The sequence below is a fragment of the Protopterus annectens genome, chromosome 3.part0, assembly GCF_019279795.1.
Source record: "Protopterus annectens isolate FY-2018-M chromosome 3.part0, PAN1.0, whole genome shotgun sequence".
Taxonomy (NCBI): domain Eukaryota; kingdom Metazoa; phylum Chordata; order Ceratodontiformes; family Protopteridae; genus Protopterus; species Protopterus annectens.
In genome coordinates, this window is record NC_056731.1 from 1,553,269,570 (window position 1) to 1,553,293,698 (window position 24,129).

At 40.6% G+C, this 24,129-nt stretch overlaps 1 protein-coding gene across 1 annotated transcript in view; it reads left to right on the plus strand.

Moving 5' to 3' along the window:
- The first annotated feature begins 459 nt into the window (after positions 1–459).
- Positions 460–24,129, plus strand: part of LOC122797115 (vomeronasal type-2 receptor 26-like) — a 206,376-nt gene continuing 182,706 nt past the window's right edge. The window contains exons 1-2 of the mRNA XM_044065911.1: positions 460–470; positions 1,157–1,448. Of these exons, the coding sequence (XP_043921846.1) occupies positions 460–470; positions 1,157–1,448 (303 nt within the window). The remainder of the gene's footprint in view (positions 471–1,156; positions 1,449–24,129) is intronic.

The following is a 24,129-nucleotide window of genomic DNA, read 5'->3' on the forward strand; positions in this document are numbered from 1 at the left end:
GGAAATGAAATTCAAACCTGAAGGCACATGGGATGAAACTGAGTACCAATGAGATAGCTGCAATGGCAGCAAATGGGGAAATCCGAAGAAGCTGAGAATTGAGATAAAAGGGAAATATTGGAGCAAGTTAACAGCTTCAAGTATCTGGGAGTGGTGGTGGAGAAGAAAAGATGTCTGATTGAGGAGGTCAAATCTAGAATCAGAGGGGCTGCAGCCAACTGGCACAGAGTATCAGGAGTAATGTCTGACATAAGAATGTCAAGGAAGCTGAAAATTAAGGTGTACAAAACAGTGGTGTGACCAGTACTACTGCATGGTACAGAAACCTGGGCAGTGAAGGCAGAACAGTTGAGGAAGCTAGAAGTGATGGAAATAAAATCCCTGAGATGGATGGTAGGATGCATACTGTGAGACAAAAGAAGAGATGAGGACATCAGAGCAGAAGCTAAAGCAGCTCCAATGCAGAAAAGGTAAATGAGGACAAATTACGGTGGTTCAGGCACATATGCAGAAAAGCTGAGGACAATCTGATTTGGGACAGACAAGAAGAAGGCAAGAGGAAACAAGGTCATCCAGCAAAGAGGTGGATGGATTGGATTGTATGGCAGAAGACCTGTGGCAGTCAGGCATGAGTTTCAAAGAGGGCAGGAGAGTGGCACTGAACAGAGAGAAATGACGACAGCTGAGACAGCTCTATGACCGCACGTAGAAAATGGGAAAAATGGGGTGACGATGATGATGATAGTAAGTGCCTTGTGCTTCAGTTTCAGCAGCAGAGATGTTACAGGGGAAATATCATCCTACTTTAAGGTTTGTGGGAAGTTCTGATTGGCTAAGACTTATGTGCAATATATTTTCACAAATATTTATATGAAGCTTTATTAAAAAAAAAATCAACGAATAAATAAAATCACGTTGTTGATATTCTGTAGCTTATTTCAACTGACTAAATTTTCATCCCTGCTTGAAAGCAAGTCGGCAATTCTGATTTGCTGTGGCATGTAACTCGAATCCCCATTTTGCATAACATATATTATCAAAACTTATTTAAACATTATTAACAAAATTCAGTTAGTAAATCAAATGACTCTGATATTATACACATTATTGGATCTAACTGATTTTTCATTTGAATATGCTGCTTTCTCTTTCTCAGATTTCACATAAGGTACTACCGCTTTGTTCTTGCCACAGTATTTGCCATTGAGGAAATTAACCAGAACCCCAATATTTTGCCAAACATAACCCTGGGGTTTCGTATTTATGATTCGTGTTATTCAGAGGTCAAAGCACTTATTGGTACTCTGTGGCTTCTAACTGGAAAGAACAAAACAGCTCCAAATTTTAGATGTGACCCTGCTGCTCTGCCTTCTGCTATTATTGCAGAACTTGCCTCTAAATCCTCACTGCCAATTGCCAGGATATTGGCACTGTACAGATATCCACAGGTAACATGTTACATTGTATGAAATTCAAGGTAATGTGGATCACAAATAGAATGTGACCAGATCAGCATTATGTAGTAAGTCCTATATAAATAAATTCATTCTCATTAATATTTAGCTGTGTATCAGTGGAGTGGTGTGCTTGGCATAATGGTTAAAGTCTCTATCTCATAGTTACATGGAAGAAGGTCTGATGCAGAACTTGGATTATTGCCAAGGTTTAAGACAGCCCTTCAGGGTAGTTAACCTAATATTTACCTATGAATGAACATTTTAAAATATGTGTAGATACCTAAACTACAGCTAAACACACACACCAATAGGCATTCTTAATAGATTGCTGACCATGTGCATATATTAACACACAATGTGCACAGAGGGGGATTCCAGGAATAATCCTTCGTACACAATCTGGCCCTGTACATATACCACCAGCTGAACACGTAAACATAGTTCCTCTATATACAGCTACTCCTTAAATATCATCAAGCAGATAGTCTTGCTGTGTAAGCACTTTTCAAATTAATTCAATCATAATTGATCAGATGTTTACTGACATACATACAGCTATCCGTGGGTATGTAATATGGTTATGACTAATATATATTTTTTGCAAGTAAATATATTAGTTATAGTAATATTGTATAACTTTTAAAAAATAACAGAAACAGTCCTTCAATATTCAGAACATCTGCATAAAATTTAATTTTCACTGTATAACTACACGAAGACATGAATATCTGCTGGAAGATTATGTTTTCCAGTACAGCCCCATAAAGTCACAAAGTATGTGACTCTTTGGTCATGAATGATGATGTACTGCATGATATTTCAGCCAGATGTAATGGCGCTGCAGAGGTCATCTTCAAGTAAAATAGTACAGCTCTGTCTGGTCAGTAGGGCAGTAAATCTTTGTAAGGCAGTTTCTTGCATTATTATACATATCCTCACAGTCCACCTGCAATGGTCTTCTTCTTTAGCCTGCTAATAATAATTTACAAGCTGTTGTGTATGCTCACTGTTAGAGTTTATTAGTACTATCAGATTTATTGTTATATGAATAAATATTAGGCCCGATTCCAAAAGCCTTGTTGTCAGTGTAAGTGACCGCAATGAGAGCAGGCTAAGAGCAGGTCTTTTGGAATCTGGCTCCTGTTGTAAGCCTGGTTATAAATAGGCCTTGCACTAAACTAAGTCATTCACACTAACAGCAAGTCTTTCAGAATCAGAGCAGACTTGTACGAAGAGCAACTCTTTTGTAAACTGGCCCAGTGTGTTAGAGAAGCTGGTAACTGTGTGAGGTAATGTTTGTTCATACGGTGGCATGAAAAGCCTATGAAAGTACTATACCAGAGAGAAACAGATGTTAGCTTGCACCAGAGGGACATGCAACTATGATACAAGCATTCCAGTAGATGAGCGACATTGATGGGTAAGACATCCAACTGTCATTCTCCTTAAAGAGTTTTTCTCATAGATCTACTGTTACAGTGATTATCACATACCACAGTACTTTTTGTTTTCCTTGGCTGTCCTGTGATAAAAATACAAATAGTTATGTATTTAAAAAAATCTCCACAGATCTAATGGTGGTTGCTAAAAGGCATGCCAGAAATAGAAAATCTGCTTTTCTGCCATCGGTGACAAGCTTTGGTATCTTCATGTCCCTTAAACCAGTTAGTTTCATCTTGACAGAACTATTATAGCTTCTGAACCTTCACAGGACAATAAGGCATGCCTTTCAGACATAAGTTATGTTCTTCAAATGTCTAGCATGTCCAGCACAGAAAGAGTAATTTTCATTTTTTTACGCCTCTACATACACCTCACCATCTACCTGCCTACTACCAGAATTGGTGCAAACTGTTAAAATCAATCTCAGTTGGTTTATCCCCTGGACCAAGAGTTGAAAGAAATTTAAAGCTAACCCTGGCTATTCAGCCCATTACACTGAAAGCGCCTGGTTCATCCCCTAGACTGAGGCCCTAAAGGGAGACCTTACCTACTTTTTGACATGCAGGTTGGGCTGTATAATTTATGATGCAGACAAGGAGGAATTATTCCCCTTATACTCCTATCACCATCAACTTGTGGATAATTTAGCACCTGTATTACCTCAGAAGACCTTCCTACGCCCTCCAAGCACATGTATGCTCCCATACACTTACTGTAGAGAGCTACCGTTACTGGATTAGTTTTGACCAAACTACATCCTCCAGTCATGGTCATATTTCTTGTCTGCAAGCTTCCCCCTCTTGCATGTGATGAATGGCTGAAGAGAGATACCACTCCATCCCAGTGAGATAGCTAAGCCACCATAAGACTCTCACTACCAGCCCTCTTCATCTGTCTCTTTCAGTACCTGAAATGCATGTTGAACTTGGTGATAAAGACAAATGGGTAGAATGTATTTGCCATGTTTGATGTCCATCTCTTATAGACTATGGTAAATTTTTAGAGGTCCCTAATGAGTTCACCAGTTGAGCCAGCCCACCTTATTTTAACAGATTTTTATCTCTGGATTGCCTACTAACATGTTACTATTGATCTGAATTCATATGCATACATGATCTAGGATTGAGAGTTCGGACTTTTCAAATACCTGCCTGCTAGAATTTAAGACAACCTAGCCACTTTGTTTATTTATGTATTTATTTATGCATTTATGCATTTATTTATGTATTTTTTGCATCTATTTATTGATTGCTTGATTTGATTGTTTTGTTAACTGGGTGGGTAGACATTATCTCAGGATTCTTTTCAGCCAAAATGCGGGTCAAAGGCACAGTAACTTGTATAATAAGAAATTAAATGACTGACAATGCAAGAAATAGTAATAAATCAATGGCCATTCTGTTTGCTGTACTTACATCCCCATTTCAAAATGCTTTCCACAAAGGAAAAAACAAATGCACATTTCAGTATGCCTGTGACACATACAATCTTATTGATGATAGAGAATTAATCATCAATGAAAATATCGTCAGTCCATTCAGATGTCTAATAAATCGGGTGATGTAACTATAAATATGCACAGTCTACTGGCCAAGATGAATTAGATCTTTGGACGAATATATCCTACCATTTCCCTTAAGACTGTTGCATTCAGAGGTAAGGTTAAAATGTTGTACCAGCTTGATTCTGAAATTAAATGAATTAATTGATTGAAAAAAATCCCATCAACATGGCATCATGAAATATAGATGCACCCACTTTCCATTAAATACCTTACCTGATCTGATACTTACCTGTTCATTGATCTTACTACAGCCTTTGATTCAGTCAATTATACCCTACTGCTTAATTTCTTATAGGTTCATAGGTTCATAGGTAGATACTAGGCTATCTGCCCTAGGGCATTTATAAGCCTAGCCAGAGTGTATTTGGCTTCTGCCTCCCTATTAGATTAGTCTACTGTGCCTCTGTAAAGTAGGTCACAGAAGGTACCCTTAGTTTACTGTGCCTCTGTCTAGCAGGGACACAGGAGAGATCCCAGGGGTGAATTTGCGATTTCCCATCCATGCGTCCAAATTTCGCTTGAAGAGGGTCAGCGAGGGGCTATGTCTAACATGAATTGGGATTCTATTCCAGAGTGAGGGGAGCCTCTGGGAAATGAATCTGTCCCTCCAGCATGTCCTATTTATTTTTGTGCTGAGGTTTAGGTCCCTGGAGCATGTAGCTCTAAGGGACTTGGATTTTTTTGAGGTGGAGCATGTCCATTAATTCTGGGTTTGACATGGCTTTGTATGTCAGGCATAGATCGCCTCTGAGTAGGTGGTAAGCAACTGAGTAGAGCTGGAGTTTCTTTAGTCGAGCTGCATAGGACATCTGTTTGTAGCTCATGATCCTCTTGGTGAGGTACTTTTGGGGTCTCTCCAGTTGCTGCAGGTGTCGGGTAAGATACATCCCAAAAGGGGCATTGTATTCAATTATGGGCCTGATGAGTGACGAGTAGAAGGGCACAATGACCTCTCTTGATCTAGATGCGAACCCTTTCGTGATAAGGTGGGCTATATAGAAGGTCTTTCTAACCACTTTGGCAACATGATTATCAAAGGAGAGATTACTATCTACGTTGGTCCCCAAATCTCTAAATACTTCTTCTGTACTTAATGGACTACTACCTATGTGGTAATTTGTGGGCACCTTGTTTTTCCCAAAGGGGATGACTATGCACTTTTTAGCATTTAGCTTGAGGCCGTGGCTCTGGCACCAAGCATCCGTCTCTGTGAGACCCTTTTGGAGGATGCTTGTGTCAGCTGGAGATTCGATTATGGCCCCCAGTTTGCAGTCATCTGCGAACTTTGTCAGCCATAATCCCCCCGTGTTAGCCTGAACCTCAGAGAAGTATATACCGAACAAGAGAGGTCCCAGAACTGAGCCCTGTGGGACACCACTTGTAACTGGTTTGGATTCAGACATGGCACCTGCGATTCTGACCATGTGGGTTCTATCTCTGAGCCAGTTTGCAACCCATCTTGTGATATAGGGGTTGATATTTAAGCTGGTAAGCTTATTTATGATGCCCGAGTGGGGTATTGTGTCGAAGGCTTTTGTGGGGTCCAGGTAGGCTGTGTGGACTACCTTGCCCTCATCTATGGCTTTGGTAACTGTTTCAAAGAAATCAACTAGGTTTAAGAGGCAAGATCTGCCCTAAAAAAAGCCGAATTGGGTAGGGTCCAGTGTCTGGAGGCTCCCAATGTCTTTGTTTATGAGTTCCATGATAATACACTCCATAGCTTTACAGACCAGACTAGTCAGGCTTATGGGGCGATAGTTTCCGGGGTCCGTTGTGGCACCACCTTTGTGGAGTGGGACCACTGTAGCTGTACGCCATTCTTTGGGTGCATATCCTGTAGTAAGGCTAAGTTTGAACAGTGACTTAATGTGAGGGTTCAGTTCTTCTTGGAGCTCATGTAAGACACAACCTGGGACACCATCTGGTCCCATAGATGCTGTGTTTTTTGTTTTGGAGAGGGCAGCTTTCACCTGTGCATCTGTGATGTCAAGGAGGTTACATTCAGTTGGGATAGGTGTTTGCTCCTCTGGGGGGGAAGGGGGGGGGGTTGTGCTGAATCTGTCTGCCAGGATGTTGGCTATGTCTGTAGGTTCAGTATATTTTGTACCGTTATGCAACAATTCAGGGCATATCTGGGAGTTTCCGCCCATGTTCCTGAAATAACTAAAGAAGGCCTTGTGATTATCTTTAGTGTCTAGGGCAATTTTTCTTTCGAAACTGGCCTTTGATGATTTTATGAGGGATCAAAGTTTCTTGCTAAAACTGATCAGAGATGCCTTCCTTTTTTGGGATTTTTCTCTGTCATGTAGTAGCTTCCTCCTTCTGTTGTATAGCTTATTTATGGCCAGGGTCCACCAGACCGGTCTCCTGTTTTTGGAGGAGTGAGTCTTGGTTTTATTTGGGATAGCATGATCCATGCATTCCTGCAGGTGCTCATAGAATGCATTTGTAAAGGATTCTGCGGATTGGGCTGTATTATCCTCTGGCCCAGGGGCTTTGAATGATTCCACCTCAGTCTTGAGAAGTGCAAAGTTGGCTTTTGAGAAATTCTTTACAGTGATTTCCTTGGCTGGGGGTGGGGACGGGATATGGATGTTCAGGGAAATTTGTTTATGATCTGATCTTACCAATGAGGGGTTTACCTCTAGTGTGGAACATAGAGTCCCCATGTTGGTGATGACCAGGTCCAATATGTTGTTCCCTCTTGTGGGAGTGGTGACCAGTTGTTCCATTGTGTTAGAGTTTATAAATTGAAGGAACCGTTGTGTGAGGGTGTTTGGGCTTGAGTAGTTTTCTCAGTCATGGTTTGGGTAGTTGAAGTCACCCAATAACATAGTGTTTGGAGAGACCTTCATATTCTCCAGTGTTCTCAGGAAGTCAAGTGGGGTTCCTGTAATAGGGAGGGTGTTCTGTAGCAGGCTACAAACTGAAAGGCAGTTTTGCCCGCTGTTAGTTGCACATGGATGGTTTCCGATGCTTCGTGCAGTGCCACTAACCTGGAAGTGTAGGTATCTTTGATGAATATAGATACTCCCCCTCTTTTTTGTGCTTCGGTCTGAGTTTTGGGGCCGAAACACATGGTATGAGTTATAACATGGTAGTGCTGGGGTGTTCTCAGGAGCCTTGAACCAGGTTTCTGTTACTGCACAGACATCGATTTTCTCCATACTGAGGAGAGTCTCGAGTGCATGCATCTTGAGGTTTAGACTTCTGGCATTGAGTAGCATTACCTTTAGTTTTTTTATTTTTGGGTTGTCTATGGAGGTGGGTTTGTCCTTTGTGCCTTGCCTAAAAAAGGCACTATGGGGGTGGCAAGAGCCTTGGCCAGTATACGAAAGCCTAAGGGTGACAGGTGCAAGCCGTCCCTGGCGAAGCAACGTGGTTTGTTGAGCATGTCATCCCAGGCTAACAGACACTGGATCCCCTTTGAATGACACCAATACTTTAGCCACTTGTTGAAACTGATCATTTTGTCTTTATACTGTGGCATCGTTCTTGGTGAGGGCAAGATGCTACTCAAGGTCAGGGACATACCAGACTGGGCTACATGGTCAGAGAGCTCCTCTATGTCTCTTTTCATGTAGTCCATGGAGGTACATCTCAGGTCATTCACACCAACATGGACAATGACAGAGACATACTTGTACATGCTTTGGAGTGACCTGAGTGCTTGCATTATGTGGTGGATCCTGGCACCCGACAGGCAGCTTACAGTGACCTTCTCCTTGTTCAGTCTGGTGAGCGGGACATCAGTGTGCCGGACAATAGAGTCCCCTATAACAAGTGAATGTGGTGTTTGTTTGGCCTTAAGGGCTGTGACTGTGAGGCACACTGATTTTGTGATATATGTGATTTGTGGGTATTGTTGAGGGGTGGCTGTTGCTTGGATATCTGCTTAGGAGGTCTTTGCTGTTTAGGCAGATTTTTATTTAGAGCCTCCGAGTTTGTTTTTGTGTGTTTATGTGTTGGGTATGCAGATGCAATAGGTCTGTGTGAGACTGGATTTGTGGTGTGGGTGGTTACCTTTTCCTCCTGACTGACTGTGCCAGTCTTGGGTTGAGAGAGCTCTGCCTCCAGTTTGGCTGTGTAACTGCATCTCTATGTATTAGAGTTTGTTGGAAGGAGGAGAGAGTTGTCTGTGTACATAAGGCAATTGTAACATTGCCTCAAAATTCCCAGATTCACCAGCTGGACTGGAGAGTAACCTTGAAACTGACCTTTGGACATACCAGATTAGTATAGGGAACTGTTTTTTTACTGATCAGATTAGGGAAGGGAACTGATTTTTCACTTGATCAGGAAGGACCAATCACGAGTCTAATACTTATGAGAAGTCAAGGACGGTGTAGTGCTTTAGTTAGTTAGTGTTTCCTTATAAGAGTTGAGCAAGTGGAGGGCTTTAGAAAGAGAACAGAGTGATTACTTTGAGAGTTTGAACAGTTCTAAGGGAAAAAGTGAAGAGCAGACTTTGTGGAGCCTGGAATAGTTTAAACCTGTTTAGGCGGCGCTGCCCGACGCTGCTCAGTGCGCAAAACCACGCAAAAAGAGAGTTGTAGGATTTTAAGAGAGAGAGATCAAGGAGTTTAGAATTGACCCAAAATGGCCAATAAAACTACAGCTTCTAGGTAGTAACCACTCCTCCAGGGACAGACAGGCTGTTCAGTGTTAACCACTCCCACTGGTGAACACAGAGACTTCCCTTTAGCCCAAGCAAGCACTGGCCTTCTAGAAACTTCCAAACAGTTCAGAACAGCAAATCTGTAACTGAACTTTCTTAACTTTCAGAAAGTGGGAAAAAAGCAAGATTTTTTTGTTTTTTTTTCTTTTTGTTGTAGTTTAATGGTAGCAGAGATATATAAGCAGCAAAATAATCACAACAGTGCAATAAATGACCCCACACTTGAGTGCTAGGCCAAAATCCAATTCTGGTTCAATCATACTAGATTGGGTCACAAGCCTGTTTTTAGTATCTTTATCAACCCCCACTCAACTGACCTTAAAACAGTCAATATTATCCTATACACCGATCACATGGTTCTCTACAAAACCATACCACCCATGGAATAGAAATTGTAACTCACCAGCAAAAATTTGCATTAATGGTTAAAATGTAAGAAATTAACCACAACCCCAGTAACAAAAAATGTTCTTTGGTAACCCCCAAAACTATCTACAACCACTCTCCACACCAGTTACTTATGATGACCAACCCACTAAATGCACCATCTCATACTTTTCAACCACTATAAGTTAAACTCATAGAGTTGATCTTTAAAAATAATAGCCAAGGGCTCAAATGATGAGCATATTCTTATTTTTTGGAATAGAAGTTCTGTAGATACTCACCCTCATATAATTAGTGATAATCTTTGTATAGGTTTATTTCAGTTATTTAATAGTTTATACACCTTTGTACAGGTCTGTCTTTATGAGTAAATCAGAAGAAAGTCAATAAATCGATGAGGATCAAGGCAAGATCTAAGGTGAAAAATTATAGTGCTATGTTTAAAATAATAACAGTTGAGAGGTATATCACATTCAAGTGCTTGGGAGCAGCTTCTGATTCAAAGTTAAACATGGCCACGCACACACACACACACACACACACACACACACACACACACACACACACACGCACGCACGCACGCACACACACACACACACACACACACACACACACACACACACGCACACACACACACACACACACACACACACACACACACACACACACACACACAATGTAACAATTTAAAGGGTAAAGGAAACTCAGTGCTCTTTGGCTGTTATCATATCTCTTAATTCCTTACCCCAGAATGAAGGACAGAAATAGCCAAACATCTTTCAACCCCAACTTGAATATGCTCTGCTATTACTAGCCAACTCCTCCACTAAAAGTTTAAAATAGTTGCACACCTCAAACAAAATATGCAGATTAATTCTAGCATCCCCCCACTACAAAATGAGCATCTCTGCATCATCATCAGCTAACCAAATAGCTCCTATAAGAGAAAGGGCAGACCTACATCTACTCTGCCTTATCCACAAAATGCTCTGTAATGAAAACCATGCCCATCTCAGCTGTAAGCCAATCATCGAAGAGACCCCATACTGACATCATACACAAATTAATAGTGCCCAAGTATTCTTAGACTTAGAAACTCACTGCCCTCCACAGACCATGCTTCATGGACAATGCACTTAAGTCCTAAGTTATAGGACTCACATCCCACTGACTTCTTATTTATTTATTCATTTATTCATTTATTTATTGACATTTGATTGCCAGGAAAGTCTGACTGAGTAGAAGCCCATTTTCAGAGGAGGTTCAGGGAGACAAGCTAAGAACAATAATTTTGCAACCTTCAAAAACAAAACAAAGACATCTGCAGTTTAAATAATTATAATTAATTAGTGATAACATAAAAGCATTGGCTAAGACTCAATACAATTTATATGATACTCATTTAATATTTATTGAAATTTTAGACAGTTTGAAGAGAAATGAAAAGTAAGTTAGTCTAATACAAACAAGAACTACAATATGAAGTGAGGAAAAACAGGCTTATGGTATACTTGGAGAGAAAGCCAGGGAAGAGAATTTGATTGAAGTAATTAAGTAAGCGAAGAAGAGAGAGTAAGGAGGCATAAGGAATGAAAAGGTACTTGTTCACACTTAGGGATATAGATTATACTGGTTTTGAGCAAGAACAGAGACAGATTTTAGCAAATAAGTCTTTCAGTGTGGTTTTGAAAGATAGTAGAGAAAGTATTGACCTTATAGATGCAGGTAAGGGGTTCCTGGCCTTAACAACCTTGTACAAGTACAGACAATGCCCAGCAGATTTTATAGGTTTGTACACAGACAGGAGTTTTTGCTCACTGGACTGCAATGACCGATTTGGAACATAGCTATGTAGAATGTTTTCTTAGTGCTGTATAGGCAGATGGATCCTGGATAATTTTATAGGTAGTCAGAAACTGTGTATATGTTAGTTGATGAGGCAGTTCTAAACAATTTAGGCTTTTTAATGATATACAGCTGTGGGTTCTGAAAGGGGCATTTGCTACAAATTTAGCAACTTTGTTATAGCATTGTTCAAGATTTAATTTTTGTGATGCCTGGAGGTTAGTAAGGATGAGAGCGCCATAAAATGTAAGGAGGAGATGAATAGTGGCAAGTGTAGTTTTAGTTGCATAGGTGAGGAAGGTTTTGGCTCTGTAAAGCATATGCAGTTTTGTATATGCAGGTCAAATATAAGCTTATCATCCACTCTCACCCCTAATAAATTGCTATGAGAGGTGACTTCAATGGTTGTATTATCATGAGAGGGGAATTTAAATTCTGTTTTTTTTTTTTCATGAGAGAGGGATTTGGTCTTTTTAGAGCTGAGCAAGAGTTATGAGTTACAAAGTCATGTTTCAATGTCTGTTAAAGCTTCCTGAGTAATTTTTTTGAATATTTTTAGAGGTGTACCACATTGACAGATGTGCAAATAAGAGTGAAATCATCTGTGTATTGTTTTAGGGTGACCTGTTGTATGGATATATAGAGGGTGTTGGTGAAAATGTTAAATAGAAGGGGACCAAGGACAGACCCTTGTGGTACACCGGTGGAGAATGGGAGGTAAAGAGAGAGCATGGAGTGCCATTTTACTGACTGAAACCTATTGGGCAGGTAGCTTTTGAACCATAGAAGGGTGGGCTGAGAGAGACCTAGTGAGGACATCTGAAGTAGAAGTTTGCTGTGACAAAATGTGTTGAAGGCTTTAGACAAGTCTAGAAATAAGGAAGAGACAAGTATATCATTGTATCTAGCTTTACTGGCATTATCTATTTAATTTAGAAGGCAAGTACAAATACTATATGAAGGACGGAAGCCATGTTATTTAGTAGATAGGAGTTCTTCCTGCAGGAGATAGTGTAGCAGTTGTTTTTGAATACATTTTTCCAGTATTTTGGCAAGGGGAGACAAGATTACTATAAGTCTAAAGTTACTAATGTATGTTGAATTTTCTCCTTTGTGCAAAGGGCTAATGTGTGACTTTTTCCAGAGAGAGGGAACATGGGATTCCTGGACTGACCTATTTATAAGGCTTGAGACAGGATAGGCAATGTTACTGGCTGCTTTTTTTAGATTCTCACTTGGAAGGTCATCAGCTGAAGAGGAACTTGGTTTAAGTTTGCTCAAGAGTAGTTTTATGTAGGATGTGGGCACAGGTCTGAAGATGAAAGTAGATGTGGTGATATGTGGCTGTTGGGCAGGGTTGGGATTAGTTGCTGAGGAATCCTTCATTAGAGATGCTATACTATCTATAAAATAAGAGTTGAACTGCATTATAGTTTTGAGTGGCGAGTTATCAGGAGAGGGGTTTAGTTTGAATTTTTGGATGGGATGTACGCTTTCTTTAATGGATGTCCAATTTTTTTAGGGTTGTGTTTAGTATTATTATGAAAGTTTTTATAGAATAGTTTTTTGTCTTCGGTTATTGCTTTTTAGTGTAATTGCGAAGCATTATAAAGTTTTCAAGATACTGAAGTGTTTTATATTTTTGTCATTCTTTTCATGTTTTTTTCTTTATCTTGGATTAACATTCTATTCTTTTTGGATAGCAAAAATTACATTATTTGTTTATAGTCTCTTACTTCCAGTAGATGCAAGGCTATTTAGGATATTTAGAAAAATTGTATTGAATTAATTTACAGCATTGTCTATGGGGAGGATTTTTAGGATGTTCCAGTTAATAGATGATAGTGCCGTAATAAACATTTCTGTGTTAAATTAGAAAAGGTTGCACATAACCACATACATTAAATTCAGAGATGAACTACTCAGCCACCTGAAACACAGACCCTCTAGTACATGCTTCACTAATTCCCCTCAGAATATAAGCTGTCAAAAATCCCTTTCACTCTACTACTATGTTCTTGCTTTACTTTCTCACTACAGTAACTCCATTTGAGAATCCACAACCCTATCCATTTTTGTTCCTCATGTCACATCTAATTTAGCAGCACCTCTCATTTCCTACATAACCCCTACCCTCTAAACCAACTCACCTTATAACCCCCACTAGCATCCTACCCTTAATGGCTAACCACAGTCCACTAACTCTCACCCTGATACTTTGTACATGTAAATATGCTTATTTTGCATCTGTCTGTATTATACTACTCTGCATATCTATCTATAAATATATATATATATAGATATATGTATACATACACATTGAAAACCTTATGGTTTCTATACTGTTCAGTACATAGAGTTGAAATCTGCATAGCCAGTGCTGTATTATATACTGTTTTATGTTGTATAACTATTGCACTACCTTTCTTATATGTTCTGTAATGCTCAGTTGTGGCTCAAACGGATCTACATTTCATCATCCCACTACCACAATCAACACACTGACTAAATGAAGAAAGAAGAAATAAATGTAAACAATTAACCACATTCCAAAAATATCTACAGTAAGCATAGTCCACTTAGCTAGAACAATTTTACTGAGTCCATATTCAGCAGGATAAACCAAAACTATCTTTCTAGACTGAGGGCACCTTAGTTGAGGGTATGGAGTGGGCAGTTGAATGTTTTACTTGCTACCCTGCTTATTGAGGGAAGTGTCAGTACTCAGGATGCAGCAACTTAGGAATAATGAAGCACACGTCATAACTAGCATCCATTTGTATTTCTATGGAGAGACACTGATGCCTACAGCAGTAAAGGACATAAATTAATCTGCAGAATTTTTGTTGTTTGTAAAATTCTGGAATTCTAGTTAGACTTCAAAGTTACCCCAGGTAGGGTATATTCAGCTTTACCAATTAAAATGTTAATCCCAGTCACATTGGTTGAGTCAAAGATAAGCATGTTAGAGGCTTTGCAGCAGTACTTTAATTGCTTAAGCACCCTTGTCAATGCTAGCTCCAGTAAGGTGTTAAATGCTATGGTATGGCCAAGCCAAGGAACCAGATATTTTTGGAGCTAGACCTGACTGGTGGACATATCTAGGTAGTTGAACCTGATTGGTGGAAGTGTTAGGTACTCAGTAGCTGAGTACTTTGAACCACCTACAATGTTTGTGGTATTGTAAAGCTCATATTAGCTAATTTGCTCAAATTAATCACATATTTGTTAGTGTTTACTGACTTTACTGCATGAAGGAAAGCTACTTACATGGCTTGAGTTAGAACTCTTGTCCAGTTTACATGGAATATGCCATCTTTAGCAAAACTCTCATAGAAGTATCAAAATATTTTAGATAAGCAGGATTGAAACTTTAAACACAGAAAAGTGTTTCTCTGCAGAGTGTTACCCCAGGATTCAGAAAACTCCATGTAAGAATACCGTTATTCCTACACAGAGTGAATGGTGTCCATGTCCACAGCCCCCTCTCGGCAGTGCATCTCACATATTAATGAAGGCGCACTACTGAGAGGGAGCCACAGACACAGATACTGAATGAGTGATAGGTGTTGTGTTACAGTGCCCACAGATCTGTAACATGCCCCCTGCACTGATAAAGTGCTGTACAGCACTTTACAAAACAAAGCAGTGTCCATGGACACTGAAATACCTACTGGTAAGTGAAATCAATTCAGGGGGTGTGTGACTGACATTATGAATGGGAACTGAATGCAATACAGGGGTTGTGTGACAGTTACTGTGACACACCCCCTGCATTGTGAAAGTGCCGTACAGCACTTTACATTAAAAAAGAGTGGCCACGGACACTGACATTATGAATGGGAACTGAAAGCAATGCAGGGGGTGTGTGACAGTTACTATGACACACCCCCTGTATTGTGAAAGTGGTGTATGGCACTTTACAAATAAAAATCAACTGTGCAGATTTTTGCAGAATGTCCAGATGTTTGCCTCATAATTTTGGTCTGTTCTCCATAAAATTACTGTTTTCTGGCAAATCACTGAGAATTTAATTCCCTAAATAATAAAACCATTTGAGTTACAGACTTCATATCATTCAGAAAATGCAAGCTAATACAAAACTGGACATTCTAGGGAGCAGTTTCTAAGTATTGCCCTTACAAACTTAGAAAGTTGATAAAATGACAGGTCTTGCATTAGCATGGATTTTCTGAAGAGTATGATGTGTGAAACTCAAATGTCCCTCAATATTTTCTAACTGCAATCTTTAATGATTTGTCACTGATTTGCCAAGGAAACAGACCAAGAATATGAAGCACAAATCTGGACATCATGTGAAAATCTGTACAGTTGAGAAACTTAGGAATGTGAACTCACATCATGTAGGGGGTGTATCACGTTATCTGTAACACACCCTCTGCATTGTAAAAGTACTTTACAGCACTAAAACAAGAAAGAAAGTGTCCCTGGACACTTATCTAATAATGTGAAGGTTAACAGTTTACATTTAAATTAATGTTTAATTTTTGTTCTTATGTTTCCTGAAAGTTTAAGCATAGCTGAGCTGGTTTGCAGGGGGCGGCGCCCTTCTCAGCAGTGCACTAAGCTAACCGAGCTGTCCAAATTTCAGTTATAGAAGAAGCTATATACAAATGTAGAGCTGAAATTTGGACAGGTCCATTAGCTTAGTGGTTAGAGTCACAGCTTGGCATGTAGCAGGTGCATGGTTTTAAAACCAAGACAGGACATTTAGCTTTTAATTGGAAAAGCAGTTTTATAATATTTTTTATTTTATTTAATGATGAGGTAATTAATATTTGTTAACCAGGGTAGTGTAGCCAGTCCAAATTCCCAGTGTCAGTGGATATATAAGGTGAAAACTCCCATTTAAACGCAAGTGTCCCATACAGTACAGTCACACAACAAAGTAATGTAATGAAAGCACATAGGGGGAGGTCAAGTAAATTATACAATGACTGGTCATTGATATTCCAAAATGAGCATGCTGATTGTTCAGCCCAATCAGTGTGCCCATTGTAAATCCTAGCATATACCAATGGAAAAAGGTCTGGTTGCCCCGACTCTATTCCATTGCTATATACTGTAATTTTATATTTTTTTAACAAAAAAAAACATAATCTAGAATTTGGACATAGCAGAGAGACAGGATGGAGAAAATACTAAGAAAATCAGGTACATTATTCAAAACTAAAGACACATACCTGATTCTCCTCCATTCTCTCTCTCTCCTACCCCTAAACTGTCCTACATTTTTTTTGTATATATAAAAAAAAATGAAATAGAAAACAAAAATGGAGGAACAGAGACCTTTTTCTGCATTGCTTCCTTTGTAAAGCACTGATGTACTGGATATGCGTGGGAACGGAAGTCCTATGCGCATGCTCAGTACATCAGAAAAAGCCCAAGGATACTGGAAAAACATGGAAGGACAGCACAGCACTGGTATACAAAGACATTTATTTAAGAAAAGTAAATATTTTTCTCTTACATAATGTCATTGTATAATAGCAATAACCAACCCCGTGGTTGTGGTATATAAAGATTTTCTCACAGTTGCCTTTATTTAATCAATTGGGGTTCACCCTCATGATTAAACCACAACAACCATGGGTAAATCTTAATATACCACACGGACATTGTTGGTTATTGCTTAAGTAAAATATATACACTTAATAATAATAATAATGTATCAGTAATGAGCAATTAATATTCATTTCTGACTTCTTTTTTAAATGAAAATGTTTGTTTTCCCTTAGCTCAGTTTTGCTAAGCACTGCTAAGCCAAGCTAAGCAATGCTTAAACAGGACCTGTCTGAGCAATACTTAGCAGTGTTCAGCTCTGTGTTACTGGTTTGAGCATTGCAAACAAGTCACATTCTATCTAAGTAGTATTCAGCTCAGCTAAGCGGATTTGCACACTGCTAAGCACTGCTCAGCATTTGCCACCTTAAGCACTACTCAACTCAGCTTAGTGAGTTTGCACACCTCAGCTTTGCTCAGCATTTTTGAAAATGGTCCAATGATGGCAAAGGGTGTGAATATGGCCTTATTTAAACCACACAGGTAGAAATACTGACAGGAAAGTGATGAGGTTACAACTACCAACATAACAAGTGCAACAAAACCCAAATTAAAAGTCATGCTGCTAAATGCTAGGAGTCATAAAGTGAAACTGCACTCATTGCAAACAGTTTTAACCATGGAAAATGATGACATCTGCACAGTCACAGAAACCTGGTTCAAAGCTGTGGAGATGACCCCAGCCATACCTGGTTACTCATCCTATCATACATTCAGACCCCAAACTGTGGGTAGTAAAGCCAAATAAGGTGGAGTTTTAATATATATTAAAGACATACAGACCTCCAGGCTGGTCAAACTGTATGACCACAGGAGACACTCCAGGTGCAGTTAACTATAGACAAGACCTCTATACAAATGTTAGCTAGCTACCGGCCCCCAAATCTGACCGAAGATGCCCAAACTGCCTATCTAGACCTCTTTGAATCTATCCAGATTCAACCCTTTACTCTGATCCTCGGTGATTTTAACTACCCAAACATAGACTGGAAGCACTTCTCATGTCAGAACACAAATGCCCAGAGTCCTTTTTTGGCAGTGCAAATGCTTTGAAACAGCTAGTCGATACCCCCACAAGAAGTGATATTATCTTGGACATGGTATTAATCAACATGAGTAACCACTCCAGCATCCCTGCAGTATCATCCTCCCTTGTAAGATCAGACCATAAAGAGGTCATGTTTGAAGTCACCATCTCCCCGCGACCCCCCTCTAGCTAAAATCAAACAAAAAAACTTTTCCAAAGCTGATTAAAGCCTTCTGAGGGATGGTATAAACAGCTTCATAGCCCCCTCCCGCTCTCTAGGAACTGGCACCAGTATCTAAAACTATACCAAATTACTATATGAACATTTAAATAGATGCATGGAATCAGGAATACCTGACAGGACTAAATCATCCTCCACAGGGAAGAGTAAACCTGTCTGGTGGACATCTGCAATAAATAAACTCTATAACAAAAGAAAAAAGTACTGTCCAGGACCAAGAAGGAGCAGGTGACCAACTGGAAACAATCTTTCCATAGCCTAAACAAACATATAAGAGCACTAGTGAAATCCTCCAAAGCAAAACTTTGAGTCCAGATTGGCCACATCTACTAGAGACAATCATAAGGCCTTCTTCACATATGTCCGTAATCTCAAAGGCAACACACAAATCCGCTCTAAACTGGTGGTCAATAACATCACATACACAAACGTCATAGATGTAGCCAACCTACTGGTAGACAAGTTCAGTGAAAACATCAACCCCTGTCCCCCCTACCCTTACACCAGGGCATCCCCACCACCTGCCCTGTTCCCCTCATCAGCATGGAGCAGGCCCCTAATGCCTTCTCAAAGACAAAAAATAAAGTCTCCATGGGACCCGATAACATCCCTGCCTGTATCCTACATGAACTCAGGCATGTACTCTTAGCTCCATTAGACACCCTATTCAACTACAGCCTGAGCACTGGCTTCATCCCAGCTGCATGGAGGACAGCAATTGTCATTCCCCTACACAAAGATGGAGCATCCACTGACCCAGGCAACTACAGGCTCATCAGCCTAACTACCCTGATCTGCAAGGCCATGGAATGAGTTATCATTGACCTTATAAACAAGGACATTGGCAACCTCCAAATGATGCACCCCACCCAGTTTGTCAAGGGGAGATCATGGCTGTTAAACATAGTTGACTTATTCAAAACGGTCATCAAACCATGGACAAGGGGAAGATGGTGCACAGTGCCTACCTTGACCTTTGACACTATTCCACACTCAGGCATAATACATAAACCCTCCCAGCTAGGTATCAGCCTGTATGTTACCAGATGGGTAGGTAACTGTCTCACTGACAGAACCCACTCAGTCAAAGTAGGGGAAGCCACCTCTAGTAGTAGACCCATAACAAGTGGTGTACCACAAAGATCAGTCTTGGGGCCTCTACTGTTTGGCATATAGTTGTCTGAGGTGCAAGCCACAACTAGTGGTCTGTGACTGACCAAGTGCGCAGATGACTTCAAGCTGGGTGCTGTCTTAAATTCACCTAGTGATGTGAACATCCTACAAGAGGGCCTTACCCAAAATCATGACTGGTGCCAGAGGCATGGCCTCAAAATGAATGCTGAGAAATGCATCATTATCTCCTTTGAGGAAACTGTCATCTCCAATACATATGATATTAATAACAATGTACTAGGAATGCATTCAGTTGTGAGGGACATGGGCACCCAGGTTGGTAGTAACCTGGCTTTTGACCACCACGTTTCCTCTGTTGTACAGAAGGATGTCTACATGGCTCACCTCATAAATCAGGGTATGTCATCCAGGAACAAGGAGGTCATAACATCCCTGTACTCATCCCTTATCAGACCCATTATTGATTACACTGCCCCCTTTGGCAAGTACCATGCCATGCACATGCAGGGGTTGGAGATACCACAAAGGTTCCTGACCAGAAAAATCCAGGGTCTCAAACACATATCCTATACAGATATGCTAAAAGCTCTGTCCCTCTACTCAGTCTCATACAGACTGCTCAGAGGTGACATGTGTCTGGCATACAAGGCCATGTCCGACCCAGCCTTGATAGGGTTGCTACATATCCATAAGACAAACTAAATTCACACAACATGCACGCAAGGCCTTAACCTGGTCTGTAACATGAATATAACTTGTTTGTGGTATAGATTTGTGTAAAAAATACACGGCCAACTGTGGAATAGAGTCCCTCTCCATGTCATGCAGAGTACCTCTCTAGGCCTCTTTAAGAGGAATCTGGATGACTGGATGGGAAATAGAACATACACTCCTGGGATCCCACCTGTGTCCCTGCTGGACAGGGAAAACAGGTGCTGACTTTGAAGGAATATGGGAAAAAGTCTTGGCTATGCCTATAAGAGCCTCTGGACTAATAGCATAGTATCATCCTATTAAACTATGAACCTATTACTATAGATGTTTGCTCTAATTATTTCACACTATCCTGCAATGTTGTCTGAAATTATTCCCTGTGAGTTTGAACTCTGTAGTCACTGTATTGATTGAGTATTGCCTTGCTCCTGTATTAGTTATTATTAAATATAGGTAAACCTTGTAATTGTGTCTGGTCTGTATAGAACTAAGTAAGCTCTTAGAGAGTACCTGCATGTATATTCTGTGACACTGTATAGCCCACTCCTGTAGGCTCGGTCTTGGTCACACTTACTATTTGGTTAATAGGCACATCGCACAGTAGGATTTATCGCCGTTTGGTAAGGGCCTTACAGTAGCTGATAAAGAGCTGGATTGTGACAATCAGAACTACCTTTAAGTGTGGGCAAAAGGGGCCAGAGCTGGTAAACCTGTGCCAGCCTTTCCCAGGAGTCTGTGTGTGTGTGTGTGTGTGTGTGTGTGTGTGTGTGTGTGTGTGTGTGTGTGTGTGTGTGTGTGTGTGTGTGTGTGTGTGTGTGTGTGTGTGTGTGTGTGATTCATAAATCAAATCGCAAAGTGACACACAAAGTGTGTCTGTCAGCTACTTGGCCAGGGACACAAAGCACAGATTGGACAGACAGGTGATGGGTGTTTTGGCTTGGGAGCTCTGCTGAGATGTTAACCATATAGTTGTGCCAGTGGGGAGTTTTACTGAGGATCTGGGGAGAGAGGGAGAAACCAGTCCCAGACTGACTGTGATCTCTGTGTGCTCTGCAGGGTAATTGTACTTTACTGTGTGTGTATTTGTCATCCACTCATTGTGCACGTCCCTCACTGGTGGTAGTAGTGAGGACTGAGGCTCCTTGATTACTGGGCCAGTGAGGGGTGATACACTCACAGTACATACTGGTGGATACAGATGGCATATCACATCATGTGCCATCCTTGAGCCCCTCTGTCTGCCAATGTCATACAGGATTATTTCACAGATTGTCCAGGTCTCCCTAATAATTCATGACATATTCTGGCTAGGTCAGTGTGTACCCCACACCTGTATCTGAATGCCTGGCACCTATGGCTAGCATACCTGGTGAGCCCCTGCAGCAGGACAGCAGGTTATAGGTACTAGTAGTGAGGGGATGCTGGCTCTGGCTCAGCAGCAGTGCATACAAACTGAGCATGTAACGTAAGGGAATGGATACAGTACCAGATATTAATGTGCCATTACTGTGTCCCCAGGGGTCTGGCATGTCACAGACACATTCCCCAAACTCTGTGGACAACCATCATGTATTGTCCACCTGTTGTGTGAGAATACACATTTGTCTGGCAGGGGGGTCTACATCTATCAGGCACATGTATCCATTTTGCAAACATCTGGGTACTGTAGATGACAGACACCTATGAAGAGGTCACCCTACACCACATATGAACCACTCTCTGTTATTTTGTACCCCAGATGTTCCTGGAATGTCCACATGCACCTGTAGTAGCACTCACCTATTTGTCAGATATAGGCTGGATGACATGTTACAGTAACGTGGCCCATAGGGGACACCCAGCAGTTTATGGCAATGATGTCCATGGACACATAATAACACAGTCTGTCACAGCATTTAAGCCATGTCTGGTAGTCCTGGTACCATCTCAGGTTACTAGGCTATGAGCATACATATGCCCAGCCTACATGTTAGCACATGTATATGCAAGGCAGCAGCTGATGTCCCTGTCCAACAGGGAAACAGGTGGTATCCCAAGGGTGTATGTGCTGTTAACCATCGAGTTGACCAGGTTATGCCTGCAAAGGTTTAGGTAGCTGCCATACCTGATGTGGACAGGGTGCCCATTCTACCACAGGTTGCTTGTGTGTGACACACATGTGAGCTGTCCACAAGGCAGTCCAGGTCACTCACCGGGTTGAGTGTGTGTGTGTGTGTGTGTGTGTGTGTGTGTGTGTGTGTGTGTGTGTGTGTGTGTGTGTGTGTGTGTGTGTCACCACAGTAGAGCATGGCTTGTAGGTCTGAAGCAGTGACAACAATGTGGGGTCTGTGATTGTTGTGCATGCCACAGTGACATAACTCCTGAGGAGTATATATGATACCGGGTAGAGGGTTGGCATTATAGCCTAATACCAAGACAGGCCATTCAGCATCTACACTGGAAAGCATGATTGCATTAATGTTAATTTTACATTTTTATATTAATGTTACTTTTATTTACCAATGTAGTTATTGCCATTTGCAAGGAAGATGTGCCAGACATCAAAAAATTATAAACGGATGCATTTAATGTTCGTTGAAAGGCTCAAGTTTAAGCATAGCTGACCAATTTTGCACAGTGTGATGAGGTGCTCAGTAATGCTTAAATGAAATACGACGTATATACAGCAGTCTAACAACAGATCCTCACTGGCTGAATGGTTAGGACACCGGCACTTGTACATTAGATGCAAGGGTCGAATCGTGTCCATTCAGCTTTTTACACGTTATAGGGAAATGTAAATGTTTTTATTTGTTTTGTGTATATTAGAATATGTTAACTGTGTGGTCCAGCTTGACCAGAAGCTCATTTGCAGTGGAGACCTGAGTATAAAAGCCCCAGCTACACACAAGTGTCCAAAACTATTACAGTTACAGGAAGAGGTAATGTCGTTAAATGCATATGTTTAGGGGATATAATAAAATAGATGCACCTAAGAATGAAGCAACATTACTGAACAGTAAGTTACAATGCTGTTGCATATATCTAAACAGTAATTAGCTTGCTATGCAAAGCTAAGGCCAACAACAAAATAATCAGACTTAGCAAGTCTCAAACCCAGGACCTATGTCCCAAAGTCAGACCATTGCACCAGTATACCAAATAAACTTTGTGCAGTTAGTGTTTATTTTAAAATATATCATGCAGTGCAGTGATGTAACATTAGGAAAAAAATATTCCCCTACCAAGTATGGAATGCTGGAGCCTCTACAACAAAGTCAAAGCATTGCACCATTATGCCGAAGCAGGTGGGGGCATTTAGTGTTTGTTTTAACATATATCATGCAGTGCGGTGATGTAACATTAGGGAAAAATTATAACCCTACCACTATTGAACCCAGGATCCTTTGCATCAAAGTCAGAGAAAGGCACCACTAGGCCAAACCAGCTATGGGCGTTTCACATTTATTTTAAGAGATATCATGCAGTGCAGTGATGTAACATTAGGGAAAATGAATACCACTACCAAGTATTGAACCCAGGACCCTCTGCATTAAAGACTAAGCAACACACCACTATGCCAAATAAGCTGTGGCCATTTAGTGTTCATTTTTAAATTATAACTTTCAGTACAATGATGTGGCATTAGGGGAACAACTACACCTCTACTAGGTATTAACTCCAGTACCCTCTGAACCAGAGTCAGAGCAACAAACAACTATGACAACTAAGCTGTAGGGAATTACCCTCATTTCTGTACATATATTATAAGTCACAGTGATGTAACAATAGAGATAACATACACCTCCACCAAATATAGCAACCTGAAGCATCTGCACCAAAGCTCAATGCAATACACCAGTAGAACATCACACCTCTGAGGAACTACTGGTATTTGTACCAAGACAGCCCGATTCCCATTGATACAACTTCCACATATAATGGCATAAATGACAGCTTATTTGGGCCTGTGATGCAGACACTGACCCAGTATACAGTCAAATAATTGCTGATGGATGTACAGGATGCCTATGATATCAGGTATACCTGACAACTACACAGACTGTTGCAGAATTC